This window comes from Ciconia boyciana, chromosome 4 (assembly GCF_034638445.1).
Source record: "Ciconia boyciana chromosome 4, ASM3463844v1, whole genome shotgun sequence".
Classification (NCBI taxonomy): Eukaryota; Metazoa; Chordata; class Aves; order Ciconiiformes; family Ciconiidae; genus Ciconia; species Ciconia boyciana.
In genome coordinates this window covers 60,746,601-60,763,846 of record NC_132937.1, presented here as the reverse complement: position 1 = coordinate 60,763,846, position 17,246 = coordinate 60,746,601, and the positions used below count along the sequence as shown (strand labels likewise).

General features: G+C 38.6%; 1 protein-coding gene across 1 annotated transcript in view; it reads left to right on the top strand.

The window, feature by feature from the left end:
• Window positions 1-17,246, top strand: part of FRMD3 (FERM domain containing 3) — a 140,355-nt gene that overhangs the window by 77,709 nt on the left and 45,400 nt on the right. The window contains exon 4 of the mRNA XM_072859275.1: window positions 7,805-7,883. Within this exon, the coding sequence (XP_072715376.1) occupies window positions 7,805-7,883 (79 nt within the window). The remainder of the gene's footprint in view (window positions 1-7,804; window positions 7,884-17,246) is intronic.

Here is a 17,246-nt window from a genome sequence, read left to right as displayed (position 1 = left end):
GCATATAGATGTTGCCTAGATGTGATCTATGGTACTCCGTAAATTCCACAGATGTAGTGATGTGATGGTCTCATCAGAGGACTTGTGTGGCTTTTAGGGTAAAATCCTAATCAAAACTCTGAAGACTGAAAAATGAATGCATAAAAAAAAGCAAAACAAAATGCAGCTAGCATGAGGTTATTTATCATGGTGAAAAGGTCTCAACAACAACAGCAAAAGAGAATGAGATGCTAACAAAGGTGTTTTGTTATCTGCCTTAGGTTTAGGACACAAAAGTAGAATTAACTATGTGATTGGCTTTTCATGAGCAACTTCAGTTTAATACTAGTATAACTTTATCTTTTGTCACAGATGAAGGACTTTAGTTGCTACAATAACCCTTTATGGAAACAAAACAAGGAGATATATATATATATATATATTTTTTATATGCATGTGTAAAATCCATGTAGATTATGCATAAATATATCTTTTGCTCCCACAGGTTTCAAGGATGTTTTTGTAAGCATTTCACATCAGGAACCTCTTGATGTATTTTTCTAAAAATATGCTGTATTCATGTAGAACGCTAAACAATTTCTAAAAGCACACAAGGTTAATTCGTATTTTACCTAAAAATACTCAGTTTACTATAAAAAGGTTTAGACTCAGAAGTAGACATTACTGATATTCATTTGAAAAGCATCACAGTCTCAGGTGACACAAGTGAGGACTGAAATTAGTAGCAGGTGGAAAGTGTAAAGACTGAAGCAATGAAGTGACTGGTTAATAGAACATACATTATGTATATAACTTCTGGGAAAAATAGGGGCAGAAAGCTATTTGCAGTGACTGTATTAGATGGAGGTTTCCTTGTCTTTCTTTGCCATTAAGGAATTCAGAAAACAGTGAAATCATCTGTTTTGTAAGAATGAACTTTCATTTCCTCTGATGCAAGAGTAGGTCGTATTAATACTAATGATTCAAAATGTTCTAAATTCAGTTGAATGCTCAGATTTACATAGGATTGTTTTGCATACATGCAGCAGAATTTGCAAATGCTGCGTACTTGATCTCAGCTACTGTTTGTGGGGAACTTCATTTTCCCCCAACACAGTAACAAGTTTTTCAATGTATTTATTCATGCAGCTCAGTATTGACAAATATTCAGAACAGAAAACAAATGACTGGGAGTCGTGTTCTAATACAAATTTCAATAGCTACTAGATTTCATGGGCCTCAGTAGTATGTGAATAATTCAGGCATAATCCCTCTATACAGTCAGGTTGTACAGAAATCACAATTTGGCAGCTATACATTTCTGTCGGTGGGATAGAATGTTGTATGTTTAAAGCTTTGAAGCTTGCATAGGTTCTCGTGTGATGCGCTACCATTTTAATTTCTTTAGCTTTAGCAAAGACTGCTTTAAGTTCATATTTAGTAACACTGGGATATGACAGAAGGAATCTTCCAAAATATTTTATATTTTGTCTCATCACATATGAAACCATATTTAAATGTGTCTTGGTGCAACACTAGAAGAATGAAGGCATGGCATCTTTTTTGTCTCAGCATCAACCTTTGCATTTTCCATCTTTGGTGAAATGTTTGTGTCATAACATGATGTGTAAAGTCTAGGTCTGTGCCTCAGCCATTTTTACCACTCATTTTGCCTGAGGGGAAATCTTAGTCTCTGAGAAATGTCCTGAACCACTGCCAGTCTTGTTTGTACTGGTTGAAGCCAGTTGGTGGCCAACGATCAGTAGCTGTGAGCACCATACTTCCAATAGGGTGCTGAAAAACTCTCTGGAAGGTTGCCTAAGGTAGCTGCATCATTGTGGTTCTAGATAAAGACCTTTTAAAACCAATTTTTCTGTTCTTTTGCATGTTTTTGTGTACACGGTTATTCTCTCCCAGATGCTGACAGTAAAGTTCCTCTCCATTTAGCGATCTTACTTTTACTTATTTTCTGTCTAGGAATGTCTTGGTGTAAATCCTACTGGTCACATCAGCTCTAATGTTTTAAGTAAGGAACAGAGTTTTCCCATGCACCTTCCCTCTCTCTTTTTTCATTAATTTTAAAGGTTATTCTGTACAATAAGTATGCAGCTATCTTGTAACCTGCTTTGTGGGAAGTACCTAACTATACAGGTTTTGTTCTTGATCACAGTGGAACAGAATAAATTCTGTTGCTCTGATCTGCGGGAGTTCAAAATTTACATGTTTTTCTTGCTGCCTTGCATCTCAGATGATCCGAGAGAGTAATGCAAAAAGGATGTTCTCCTGTGTCAGGCCACTGGAATTTGTTAAGTTAATTTCCTTAATCTCTAATGCTGTAATAAAATGTGAAAGGAGATGGAATGAAGCAGGGGAAACAAGAACCCAGATGCAGAGATGGGTTGTGCAAAACTTTCTAAAGATTCTAAAATCTCAACAGACTTGTCATCAGTTTTTGTGTCTCAGTACAAATCTGGAAAAGAGTTTAATCAAATATGAGGTTCATAAATCCATGCACAGTGAAAAGAGGAAGTTTTGTGTGATTCTTCAGGCACTAACCTGAATGCTGTACATTTGTTACCTATGATCCTCATGAAGATTTAATAACACACTTTAAAGCGTTATTATAACTGGTTGATGAAAATCCACCTTGCCCCATGTTGTCCCATAATTAATTGAGTGCAATGGTAGATCAGGTATCTCTCATACATAAAATAAAAAACAGTAGTGTTCTGTCTTAAACATGCTCAGCAAGTGGTATGGATAAACAGCTGATTCGTTTGGTAAGGAAAGAGGTATATGGAAACAACAGCATATGTCTTAGGGTTCCCCAGAGATCCTTCAGAAGCATCAGTGAACACGAAGACTGTTTGAGTGTAATGTTTTTGTTTTTTTTTTAAATGAGCACTAACTTTTGGTAGGGGAGTGTAATTCAGAGAATATGTAACATCAAGGAGAGATGCAGGGAGTTTTCTGCAGTGTTGCATTCTCAGGGCTATGAAGATAATTTAAACATCTGCTTTTGGCTTTCAGTATCCATCTGTACTCCCTGTTTAATCAAAAAAACAACACTGTTGGTACAGCTTATTACAGAAGCTAGTATTTGTGCTGGATGAAAAGCAGGTTGTTAAAAACAAACAGGAAACCTTCCCAAAAGTGGCAGCTGAGAATTTTCTGTCCTTTTCCATCTTTGGTTCACACTTCTAAAACTTCAATTACGTTTTTCACCAGCTTTTAAGAACAATTTTTCTCTTACATAAATATTTTTTCTTGTTGTTTCAGATTGTCTTTCTATGCAGAAAATGGTAACATGAATGTATAGTTTTTCTTGGCCTTATCATTCCCTGTAAGCTCTTCATCTACACAGAAGATGAATGATTCAGTGGGCTTTGCTTAAAAGTACGTGAGGCAGTCCCTTACACATTGATGTCTGTGCCAAGGGGTGCAGCTCCCATATCCCTCTTTGTTCTCGTCAGGGTGTTAGAGGTTTGGTTTTTAGCTAGGAGATCCTTACTGTTTCATGTACATTGGATAGGTTGTCTTAGTTAAATGCAGCTGAAATAAACCTTAAAAACATACAATCAGTAGCCTAGAAACCTTCCACCCTGTGTGTGTAGTTCCTTCATGAGGGTCTAGATCATGACAGGTTTCAGCATTTGATATCATTTAAATATTTTTATTTGTTAATTTGCCTTCATCTCTTATGTGCTGTTAGCACATAAACTGGCAAATTAATAGCCCTATTGCAATGGAGTTTGCAGTCAGGATTATTCTCCACGCTAAATTCCTTTGAAATTGTTGTAATTGTGAATCTTTTTTAGTGAGAAAGCAAAGCCTGTGATGGTAGAAAATTCGACAAAGCCTTGGGCATTTCACTATACCAGCTGCTCCTTATCTGACAGATAAAGGACTACTCTGAAAGAAAAGGCTTATAGCTATTACAAAACTGATTATATTCAGGCTAGTTTTGTGTTGAAGAAATGTTCTTCTACAAATTGACTTCTGTTTTGGGAAGGTTTGTTGTTAACGTTTCCACTAATGTGTGAGTAAGTGGTGGAAAGTAATTTTGCTTTCAAGGAATTGAGGAATTGTCTGGCTTGACAATCTGATCTCTTGAGCTGATACGATTCACTGCCTGTCTTGCTTCCCACTACAAGAATATAGTGAATGAGAGAATATGAGGTTCTCATGTGTGTTTCTCCAGTGCTGTAAAATCTGTAAGACAAACACCTTACTAAATGTTTACATATCATCAAATACATTTTTGGAGGAACATTAGGCTTATGAACCATTTTAAAATTAAGATGGAGAGGAAAGTGGATAGCTATGGGGGTTCCCTCCTTCCCCTTTCAAGTGTTCATTGCTTGCGGCTGGTTTTCTAACTGGAAAAGAGGAGCAGAAAAAGAGGATCCTGTTTCCTTCTGTAATTGCAGGGTACTGTCTTATCTCCAGAGATGAATGGGATGGATGGGATCATATTCTTTTTAACATTTCAAATTGCAGGTCGGGATTGTGCCATTCTTGCAGGTGTTGCTGAGAAAGGACCTCTTTTTAAGAGACTGCAGCAGCCTTATTTTGTATTGCTTGCTGCGCTGCTGAGGAGCAATATTGTTACAGAAGATGAAGTCTAGGAAAAGGTTTGCAAAGCAGGCTTCAAACCGCCTTGCCAAATCTCCTGTGTATTCTGTGCATTGGCGTATACTTCTGTCACGTACAGTCCTTCTGCTACAAGGAAAACATTTTCTATTACAACCTTTGCTATTAACTGAATATGGGCTATTTTTTAGTGCAGTGTATGCCGTCCTTTCCTCACTATGATACTCTTTGCATATGGGGCAGCTGTTGCTTTTCTGTGGCTACCACATACTGCTAGAGTGTGGCTCTTCTACTGTAACTTTTATATATATTTTTTTCTTTCTTTTTACCACAGCCAGAGTTTCAATCATTTCATTGACATCCAAAAATTTGGGTAAAATTCAGTACATTTTTAGGGTCTTGCAGTAGGCTTGTATTAGCTAGGGCCTTGCAGAGCCATGCAGTAGCTGTTCTTATTTCTGCATCCCTATTTCAAGCACAGACTACTTCTAAATCTGCCAGGACATTTAAAAGTCCTTTTTTGCTGAGGAAGATCTTTTGCTCATTTAATACAGGTTGGCTCTTCTATCACGTTTTGTAAGTGGAACCGTACTCTGAAAGTGCAACTTTTTCTCCCTTGAGTAGTTTTTAGAAGGCTATTGAGAAGAGAAGGAACCATTTAAGATGACTTATGTTATCTTTTGCTTTGTCCAGGCAACATGACTCCTTAGTGGATGGCTGTTTTCCTTTCTGGGACACTGAATTTGGTTTACCTTTTAGTTTGCCATTACAGGGCAGGGAGGACATAAGTGTCCTCTGTTTTGCGGCCTATTTCCAGTCACTGCAAGACAATGCTGCGTTGCATCTAAGATGCTGAAGCCCACAGAAAGCAGTCTGAGTGTTTCTCTTGTCTTCAGAGGGCTTGTGCAGATTGGATTAGCTTGAATGTTCAAACCATCCTTAGAGAACACTTAAGGCTTGTTTTCCTTTCTCCATTTCCTCTTGTTTGTTTCTATTTGTTATTGTTTCCTTGCTTGCTTTTTTTCTGTATTTTTCATCTCTCCATCCCCATCTCTTCTGACATTCCTTCTTGTGCCTTAAATGAGTAGTTATTTAAACAAGTAAGAAAATGTGAAATCAGCAATTTTTGTTGAGGCTGACCATAGCTAAGAAAAGTGCAACATGAGGTCTTGAAAGGGGAAAATATTCCTTCATCTTCAAAAGCAGTTGAACCCTCCACATACCAACCATACCAACCATAACCATACCATATAAAAGATACCAACCATAACAAAAGATGTAATGCATTTTTATTTTCTGTTGCCTTTGTACATCACATGGAACTATATGATATCCAGAGATGTGTTTCTGGAAAACTGCAGCATACAGGTAAATACTGCAGTCAAAGTAGGTTCAAGAATATCATGATTGTTGAACTAATTTCCACATGCAGTTTATACAAGCCAGTGAGCTAGTAAACTTGAGGAAATTATGTAGATTATAGATTACAATTATAGATTAAATTAACTAAAATGTAATTCTCTGTTTCACCTGTTCTCTTCTTCCATTTTCTCTGTAATTTTGTTTGCCCTTTTCTTCTGCCTTCCTTTCTTTTCCTTCTGTAAAAACACCATCTCTTAAAGATTTAGTAAGGTTAGATTGAATGTGTGCATTGAGTATACATTAAGACTAAGGGACTTTTAAAACTAACTAGAATATTATAGATCTGCACTTTACTATGAATTAAAGTTGCATGGATGCTTTCCTTTAAAAAAACAAAACCAAACCCCAAAACCACAACTTGTTAAAAGTAAGGGTCTATAAATGTTGAAGTACTGTGCAGAGTATGCATAAAGTTAATTTCGTAGTTAAATATTTTAATAAAAGCATTATAATTCTGCACTCAGGTCTGTAGGACGTTCCCAAATGAGCACAGGGATCACGTTTCCATTTTGTTTAAAGCATCAGCTTTTCTTCTGTATCTGTCCATCTAAAAATGGCTGTGCTGGTAAACATTTTGGTAGAGAGGTCCCTTGCACAGCTTACTGTGCTGAGGCCCTTGCTGCTTGGACAGCAGTTCTGCCTTGGTGCTTGTTACATCCCTGTGCTCTCTCTCGGTGTTACCAGCAGGCCTGCCAGTTACCATGGCCTGTGTAATATAGGTGGGTTTTTTTCCCCACGCCATTTACCTTTTGAAGATGTGGTATTTTCCTTCTCACTTCAAACTGAAATTTAAAACATGAACATTACCTGGCTACAGATAGCTCTGAGGGCTCTGCCTACCTGCATATTGTGACTGATGTGATATTTTAAAATATTCTACTTGGTTTTCACATGCCTTTTATCCTAACACGATTATCACAAGATGCCTCTTTGATTAGAATAATAGCCTTTGATTTGCTTTCTGTCCCTTCTGTAGTCACTGGAAGATCACTGGCCTAGGATTAGATAATATCTTGAATGCTATCAAAGATAGAACAGTAGGATATAAAGCTATGTTCATTAATGTAAAACTGAGAGACAACGATTGTGGAATTGAAATAATTCCTGTTACTGTGGCTTTTTCTTTCTTTCTCCTTCCTTCTGTCCTTCCTTCCGTCCTTCCTTCCTTCCTTCCTTCCTTCCTTCCTTCCTTCCTTCCTTCCTTCCTGTCTTTCTGTCTGTCTGTCTTTTTTGAGAAATGAAAGTATTGTACTTAACGCCTGGTATTGATACCATAGCTCAGGAGTAGGTAACGTAGTCTTATTAAATACTGGAAACAGAAACAGTTCTGTTGTCTCTAGCTTCATTGACTAAATTGAATTAACAGTTTCTTCCATTTTGTAGTCTAGGCATTATCATTATGAGGAATAACAAACATACATAACGCCTTTGTATCTCATTGTGACAAGATGCAATTGCTTCCTGTTTATCAATTGGCCAAAAAAACCACCCCAAACCCCCAAAAAAACCATCCCAAAGTTTTGTACTTCTTGGATCAAGCAGTAAGTCTTGTGAGGTGCAATACCATTTATAAATTGATTTGCATAGTTTAGCTGTATTTTGCACGTGCTTTGGCTGCTTTTGTCATATGTTCTGTTCTTTTCATATGTATATATAACATTTATTTGTTTTGTTTGAATCCCTGCCTGATGCTTCAGAGCTAACCATCACACAGGCTACTTTGTAAGACTCTTGGAGGCCACTCCTTCAGAGTGGCCAAGGCAATGTTTATTTGCTACTGTTCTCATGCTTTTTCTTTATAATATTTCAGCTCATCCACCATATACCATGTGCTTTAGAGTGAAATTCTACCCACATGAACCCTTGAAGATTAAAGAAGAGCTCACCAGGTATTTTTTTGGTTTTTTTTGTCTGTGCATTTAATGTACATTGTTAACAAGTTTAAAATAAGACAGGTGTTGCATAGGGTAGGGTTCTCAGTATTTATGCTGAAATACTAGACTAGACAGACATTTGCACTACTGATAGCTTTTTTATTTATTGTGATACCTGTGGATTTCTAAAAGCAGTTTAAGGGGACTTTTCTGTAACATACAGAGAAGTAGTGATGCTGCTGAAGAACTTTCAGAAGGAGAGGCAATGGTGAAATGACTGGGCAAGGATTATCCTGACTCTTCCCTTGGCAAGGATTGTAGTCTTAAATAAGTTCCTTTTGTGTCTTAGGTTTTCTTTTTTTGTGTGAAATAAGCTGTGAAGTTTAATTTAGTAATGGCCCTAACTCTTTCAACAGAAACATGAATAGCCTCACTGAGTTTTCTCTTGTATATATCTTTAGGACCACAAACAAGGTAGTATTTTTAAAGTGCTGATAGACCTTTAGCAAACTGATGTAGAGTTGCAATATATTTATATTTTTAAAGTACAGCTGCTCTGGAGGTTAAGAAGTCTTGTTGCTTACATTAGAAATTTCCAGCCTTTGCTGTGAAAACACACCTGTGCAACAGATCAGTCATACTTAACGAATGGGAGTTTCATCCTTCCTACTAGCCATTGTGAATGTTCTGTTGCTCTGGGTATTTTTCAAGAATGTACTTGGGGGAAAAAATGTAGGAAAGTAACAGCTCTTTTGACCTCTGCACCAGCTGTGGCAGGACTGTATATATGCATTACCATGTTGTTAGTCAGCAGGTCACACTGCTGAATAATAGTTGCATGTTGCAGAAGCACGGAGCGCCTGAGCACTTGTTGCCTTGAGTTCTTCATTGGTGCTTTCCCCAAGCCCTGCAAATTCTTATGGTTGCAATTCACTTCATGAATGGGAGTCATCCCATTATCCCTGGTCTCATAGTGAAAGTTTCAGGAACAGCTTGCATTCTGCTGAATGGTAAGTTTATATTTGTATAGAGCAGCTGGAACATGCAGTTCGTATTATAGCTGTTTATCTTGGGTGAAATACTGAAACTGTTTAGCTGAGTGAACAGGTTGTAAACCGGGAAGTCAAGGGATTTTCATTATTTTTTAGTGTTTGTCCTTGGATGAACATTTAACTTTTTATGACCTAGAATATAAACTTTGTATAGACCTTCCTCATTCAAGAGCAGTAATTAATTGATTTTTTTTTTTCTTTTAACTACTTGGATACCCTCCCAGGAGATGTTTTATCGAAATGCAAAGCAGCAAGTATTAGCTCACTGAAGTGTATTGGGCTGTCAGTATGTTTTAGGCTTTGCTGGAACATTTCAAATTAATTTTTAAAGTCAAGCTGCTGTATGAAAAATATTTTATGGTCTTTTGTTAAAACTAATACTATTAAGACCTTAAAAAGGAGAATTTTCTCTTTTCATATGTCCACCTTGTGCACATGATGCCTTTTTGTATCTCATCAACTTTATAGTTTCCCAATGTAGCTATTTGGGAAGCTTTGCTTTGTCTCTGCCCAGGTCTCTTACACAATAACAAAGTATAGGAAATGCTCCTGAAAAGAGCAAGTGAAGTGTAGTCATGTAACTCGCCTCTGAGAATTTGCTTCATCATCTAAAGCAGAGGGTCATATTCAAGGTGACGCTCTAAATTGGCTTGAGTTAAATTTTTTTTCTTGGATTACAATGATTGGTGAAATTCTAGAAGAAAAAGGTCCATTAGTATTTGACAGAGGGCAGTCATGAAACCTTGATAGCTAGCTGGCTTTTTGGTAGATTTTTTTTTTTAGGCTCTGCTCTGTTCACTGGACAAACACATTTGTTGCAGTGTGTGCTTAAGATTATTTGAAAATAAATTAATAATATTGCCAGCCTTTGACTTAAAAGCTATCTGTACTTCATAGCTGTATATACAGTCAGATGAGTCAGAGTAATAATGCTTTGCATTTCTGCTACTCTCTGTGCCTAAGCATGTCACAGAGCTGCTCTCTTGCTTCTTCAACTGGGTGGAAATCTGACGGATGTCTGTAGTCCCCGGTTAGATAATGAAATTAAGATACAGTAAGACTCATCCTGTCACATTGTCATGCTACTCTTCGGTTCAGAATATTAATTAACCCAGTCTAAATCCCCCATGTGGATTACTGTCGATGCAGTCTTTGTAAAAGCTTTATAGGAATAAATCTTTAATGAAGTACCTTAGAGACATTGAAGAGATGTACAGATTTTAAAAAGAGCTGGTTTTCCTGCTCTTCCATGGCAATATCTGGTGTTAAAAAATTATCATCTATTCAGTACCTGAAGCTGTGTGTGTATGGGGTAAATTGGTTGATTTCTGTGAAAACAGTATAACATGGATAGAAATACTATTCAGCATTTAGACATCACTTGCAGAAGGAGAATTGAGTATCTGTCACCTCAGATTACTGCTGCTTCATTTCTGTCCTACCTTTGGTAGGCTGGGCTGGCCTGCGATCCTTGAGTTAGTCTGTGGTTTTACAGGTGGAACTATTTTCAGGAAATTAAGATGGAGAATGACCTAGCTGAAGTCATCCCTCTGTCTATGACATTATAGAAAAAAACCACTTAAGAGCCTGAAAATGTGTGCACAGCGTGTGTTCAGAGGCCAGGAGTGCCTTGGGCAAAGGATCGAGCCACGCGCTTGCCTGTCACTGCATTTTGTTCCAGTGCTAAGGACGCCTGTGAATACTGTCAGTCACGTTGTACCATTCCAGTCGCTTACTTTCATCTTCCCTCATATTAATTGGCGATCGCTTCCAGAGCTGTGCATTTGAAATAAAACCAGTGCCTGCCTCTGGATGTTAAGACTTTGAGATATTATTGCTAAATAAGGAGTTCCGTGGGCTCAGGACAAAATTTCTGCCTCTCGGTGCAGAAGGAGGTTCTGTGTGGTCTTTGATCACTGTTTTCTCTAGAGTCAGCTGGTGTTAGGATTGCAATTCACGGGTTAACTTCAATGGCCATGAGGGTTGCTGCCTTGAGCTCTCTTGTTTCTGTAATAACAGACTATGTGAAACCCGACTTGTCAACAAAGTCCAAACCTTAATGCACTTCAATGCTTACCCTTCTTAACTCATCTCCTTAACTTCTGTCTAAATGGATTTGGAAGATCTGTCCCTATTATTGGAAATACTGCTTCCTCAGCGGGGCAGTGAGGCCATACATGTTTGAAACGTGTTTGAGAAAGACTAAAGACACACTTTTTAATAGTTAAACTAATCAGGCAGTTTTTCCAATGCCTTTTAAAAAATAGTGATGAGGAAGTGGCAAGGATTTAACTTACTTTGCTCAAATGATTGGGTCTCTGAATTTATTTCAGGTGCACTGGAGGCTCAGCAGATTGCCACACAAACAGCGAATATGGATTTTTGAGCGGTTTGTGTAAACTTTTAAAACTGAGAGAGGTGCTCAACCTTAGTAGAAAAGTGGTATACCTCTATGCTGTGGCCATCTCTGAGGGTTTGAGTTCTGCTTTCATGTGTAGTATCTGGAGGATGTCAGGCTCTTCTGAATGGTACATATGTGGCTTTCTAGATCTGATTGTCTAGCACTTACAGGTGACGTGAAGTCAGAACGAAGTACTTCAGTTTCAGAAAACAACATTTAACTGGCTTTACTGAGCATCCCTAATGAGAGTAATAACTACTAGTTTGTAATTAGGCATTAGCAACATGACAATAGCAAGTATCCAAGCAGGTCCTCACATCTCCCTTGTTCCCTGCCACACATACCTGTAAAACATAATTTTGGTTTCTTTTCTTGTTAAATCAGCATCTGCTCTGCAGCCTGTTTTCTGAGTGACACTACACAGGATTGGGGTAGAGGCCTTAAATACGTGCATTTTCAGTATTACTGCTAATTGCCTTTTCTCCTAATTTTCTTTTTTTTCTTTTGGTGCATTCCAGTTGTTTTTCCAGAGAGCATGATACGCTTGATGGTGAGAGGAGGATTTCTTTAGCTATGTGCACCAAACCACATGCATAAAAAAGAATATATAGAGTTCACTATGATGGTCAAGATTATTCTGCTGGCATGGCATGCAAAGATATAAAATTGCCATGAAGGAAGTTGTAACAACAGAGGTCACTCAATCCAGAGTACACATAGCACCCCACTACATTCTCTGGAAAGCACAGATATTTTTGCTCTGTGCCTCTCTTCACTATTCTTTGATCAAAGTTCAGGACCCTGGGAGGGTCCATAGCTGGGAAAGCCTGAGGTGCTGTGTATGAACAGAATGGGAGTAGTCAAGGGACTGTGTACAGATGGATCCAAAGACTGGTCACGCTTGGGCACAGATTTTTACTATCTTATTTTTTTTCAGTGTTCTTGTTTAGGTAATAAATAAATCAGTGGTTGTTCTTTCTTATGTAATAAAGCAGCCCAAGGCCTCATGCCTTCTTATCTCCAAATCCCTACATTATACTGTGTATGTATAATTAAAATGAGAGAATATAAAGTCGTTTGAGGTCCCAAAGGAATGATCTAAAATGCTACAGATAATACTGTATCAGCAGTAATCCATGATTATTGTAGAAAAAACTGACCTAGAAGAGGGCATGAGTGAGTAGTTGGCAGAATTAACAAAGATGGATTATTTCAACTGGCTTTCATCATGCCCTTTTTTCCTAATCCATATTTCCTAATCCAAGAAGAAGTTCTTCAATCACTAGGCTGTCATAAAACACTGTAAAGAGTACTTTGATACAAGAAAAGCAGATAAAAAAATGTTTAACTGGGAGTCATATAAAATGACAAAGACTCAGGGAATGTAAACATGGCAAATTCAAGAGCCCTGAGTGAGCTAGCTTGGGCGAGGAAGAACAATACAGCTGCATGCATGTAATGCTTGACTAGTCCTGTCTCAAACAGCTGTACTTGATATTGCCTTGTGCTGGAAGAGCCTCCTGCTTTTTCCTCCAGAAGCGGGAGGCCAGTTGAGGCTGATAGTGCTCCAGCTGGTTGTTAATGCTTGAGTATCAAACCATTTATTTGCCAGTTCAAAAATCTTGTGATATGTTTATCCTTCTAAGGGTGAGCCAACATGAGGTGGGCCTGTCCTGCTGAACCCTGTTCCGGACATGATTTAGGAATACCTCTGCCTCTCTGGGTACCCTGTCCTGCTTTTCTTGAGGTGTGCGATGGTAGCTATGTTTTGATGCCTCTGCAAGTCCACTTGTCTGTTTTGGCTTTCTCGAGGCCATATTGGCAGTTGTCAAGTGAGTTTATAGTTTTAATAGTATTGGACTCACAATCAGATTGAATAGCATAGGTCTTAAAAATGAATGAGAGATGTCAGTAAGAGCACTTGGTGCTGGCATGCTTGCAGATAGCATTCAGGGTGGGGAAAAAATTTATCCAGGAGAGTCCTGGATTTTTTGGTGGAGCCTGTGACTGTGGGAAGAGGAGACCTTACAGATGCAGAGGTCCTCTTGTGGTTCTCTGAGGAGAATGCAGGAGGGCTAAGAAGATGCAGTTCAGTTGTGGAAGCTTGCAGAGGAGAATCTATTCCTGTGCTGTGGTGGGGCTTTTATGTACTCAGTATCCAAAACAAAGCTTGTCCCTTACCACTCCTTTGTCCTCTTTATTCATTGGTGAAATGAATTCTTGTGTAGCAGTAAAGCGCTTTTTTTCCCTGTAGCCAGTGCTGTCAAGCAGCTGGCTGGCATGGTAATTTTTCCCACTTTTCCCTTTTCCCAAGGAAAGACCATACACGATAATGCAGGGACTGGCCAGCTCCAAAGCCAGGAGGATGAGCCCATGTATTGCTAGATCAAGTGGCAGTCATCATCCTGGCCACAGAAATGAGAGATTTGAGATTACTGGAGAGCTGTTATTCAAGTGACCTTCCCACCCCCGGGCAGAAAATGGACTATTTCTTTCTGAGGGAGTAGTTTTGGTGTTTGTTTGGTTTTTTTTTAATACTGTGGATCCAGAGCTTCTCTGATGATTTTGGCAATGTAGGAGGAACATCGGTTCAGGATGGGGTTATGGGGTGCTGCTACTTTCGTTGTATTTGAATCCTTAGCATTAGTACTTCTTTCCAGAAAGCATAGAGCAAGGAGGGTGGTTCTTCCTACAGGTGCCTGTTAACACAAAAGACAGTCATGCAGTTTCCCCAGTAAGTTAACAAGATAGTTCCTACTACTTTGGGTGTTAAATATTTTAAGAGAAAAAGATTTTTCTTTTTTCCTGTGTTTGAATGAAGATTATGTTTTGAAGTCACAATGGCTATGTCCCCAGTTCCTAATTCCTCTGCTAGAATTTGGCTTATGACTGATTAGGTGGATTGAAAGGGCAGCTGCTGTACTAACATCACTGTGGCATGCTTGTTGCCATGTGTATCTGTTTTACAAATGCTGTGATGAGTTTAAGCCATGCTAGTGTGAACAAAACTTTCATATTGTTCCAGAAAAACAAGAAAACAAATACATGATCTCCTCCTCACTCAAATTAACTAAAATATTTCTCGAATTATTATATTAGGAATTTTAACAGTTACATTCCTGGCTATTCATTTTAGTATTATTTTCTGGATCTGTTGCTCACAAATTTGTCTAATCTTTCTTTTTTTTGGACTTAGTAATACTGTTTTTCTTCACAGCCTCCTGAGGCAGTTAGTTCACTACCTGCTGTGTAAGGTACTTTCTTTTGTCTGCCTTAAGCAATTTCCTGGTTTCACTGACTTCCCCCTAGCTCTAGTATTGCAGGGTTCAGTGAATAGCAGTTCTGCGTTTGCCTTTCCCACAACCCTCAAGATTTCATAAGACTCAGTCTTATTCCCTCTCAGTCACCGTCTCTCCTTGTAAGAGGGGCTCTATCCTCTTACTCATTTTAGTTGTTCTTCTCTGTATCGAGCTCAGCTATGTCCTACTTAGGATGCAGAGGCTAGAGCTAGGTAAAACATTCAAGATGTAATTACACCAATGCTTTAAATAGTGGCAAAATGCCCCTCTGTCTTGTTCACAATATCTTTCCTGATGATGCCCAATGTTTTCTTGGCTTTTTTGGCGGCTGCTGCACCCTGAGCTGATGATTTCAGAGACCTGTCTGTGATGACTCCAAGATCTATCTGTCAACTCTGTGTTTTATTGGTAGCTAATAGAGTGGTGGCTTTTCTTTAGTTTATAAGATATCAAAATACTTCTCAAATATTAGTAAGTAGACAATCAATATATTTTTAGAGAATGTATTTTCTCTGTTAGCCTTGTTATCTAGGTGGCACTGTAAAGCATAGAAAAGATGTTCTCTTAGTTGTGGTGTTACGTACTAGTATGTAGTAGTTAGTGTTTAGGTTAGATTCAGAGACTTTGGCAGGAAACTAGTGTTCCTGCAGTGTACTTGATGATATCTACTGTAGAAGACAGAATGCGAAGTTGGTGTCCAGAATAATATACGTAAAAAACTCATAAATTCTGCTGGGGGAGGAGGGCACACAATCCAGGAATATTGTAAACACGTGCATTTGCCCTCTGCTACTCTGCACCTGAGTATGCACAGTAGCATGGGAAACAACAGTGCAGTCAAAGTTAGACACCACACTGAGATAACAATTTTTGAAACACTGCTGGATCTCTCGAGGTGACTGTGTCTGCCAGCTGGGAAGGCTGTGACAACACTGCCAGAAATGCTTGTTACTGGAATGAAATGAGTGAAGTGACTTGAACACTAGAAAAAAACACTATGTGGACAAACTACAGAGCTTGGCTGTGGGAAAGCTTTCTTGCCTCATTGAACATCTTAAAATAGATAAAGAAATTGACTGTTAAGCAGTTAGCAACATGGTCTCTGGGGGTCATGAAGCCTGTTTGAAAACAAGAATAGATATTGCTGACCCTTCATCTGCAGTTGCAGGAAGGGCTTGGCTAACCTGGAGTTGAGTCATCTGTATTGCAAACAGATAATAGATGGAAATGAGGTTATTCCAATGGTAGACATTTGTGAGTGTAAGCACTGAAGCATACATTTACTAGCTTGCTGGTAAGCCTTAGCACTTAGGGCTGTAAATCAGGCTATGAATTTGTGCCAGGGCTTGGAAAAAACAGCTGTGGTGGAAGGACACGACAAGCAGCAAAATCAGATGTGATTTTGCAAGTTATTTCTGTCAGTGTAGGCAATTTTAAGTACATGCATAAACCTTACTGAATTCAGGAGTCAGGTACACATTCATAAGTCTTTGCTGATCTGGGACATAAATTACTTTATCAGGATTATAGGAAGTGTCTGAGGTTGAGCCAACCTTTGGCAAAGCTTGCAACATTGGCTTTCAGTCCAAAGTGCATGTATCTCCTTCATTTGAAATAACTCCTTAACGTCTCAGTCTTGTTCCAGACTGCCCTTCTTGCTCTGAAGATGAACAGCATCCCATGCAGCTTGCTGCGTGGGTGGTCTCTGAAAAACACATTCAGACTCTCTGATTCTGCTCTGCATGGGTATTCCCCTGCCCTTCTTAAAAGTGCAAGTGCTTCCCTTGTGTCCCAGACAACAATTTCTCCAGTCTCCACTGTGAACTGTGCTTTGTGCCTCTTTTGCCCTCTTGACTGCTGCCTTCTGTCTTGGAGATGTTTGGTTTTGGTTTTTGTTTTTTTTCTTCTTTTTTTTCCTCAGAAGTGGAATAATTCTTTGAAAGTGCAATTTCAAACCATTTGATTAAGGATTTCAATGGTCAAATGCATGCCGCAACTCAGTAGCACAGAAACTTAGTGACAGAAAAAAATAAACTTCAGTATTTTTATTTACAGAATTATTAGTGTAATAGAAAGGTATGTGAACAATTTAAGAGACACCCCCTCAGCCCCCAAACAGCCAAAGAAACATTGCAACGACAAACCCCCTTTCATGTAAGGGAGGAAAAACAGAGCTTCTTCCTCAGACTGGCAAGTGCTAGGGATTATACATTTTTAAGCAAAGATGAGTAACATCTGTGGCCCACGTTTGTGACAGAAGCTAGCCTACATGATGGCTTGTGTTCAGCTCTGTCATCCCAGGATGATCACTGGGAAGAAATCAGCTCTGAGGCACAAATGTTCTTTTCCCTAAAATTATATCTTATGTGCTGTTTTGGTTATATATCCTCTGCTGACTCTTACTTACTTTCTGTTAACATACCTCTCAGCAAAAATTGAATATGTATTTGTGTTTTCCCAATTAGGAAAGGAAAGGAAATATTCCCTGGTATGTTAGGGAGACAAGACAATGAAAAATATGTTATACTGAAGTTACAGAAGAATTATAATGAAAATTTTCTGCATTTTTTTAAATTCTGTGTTTGGGTTTTTTTGGGTTTTGGTTGTTGGTGGTTTTTTTTTTTTT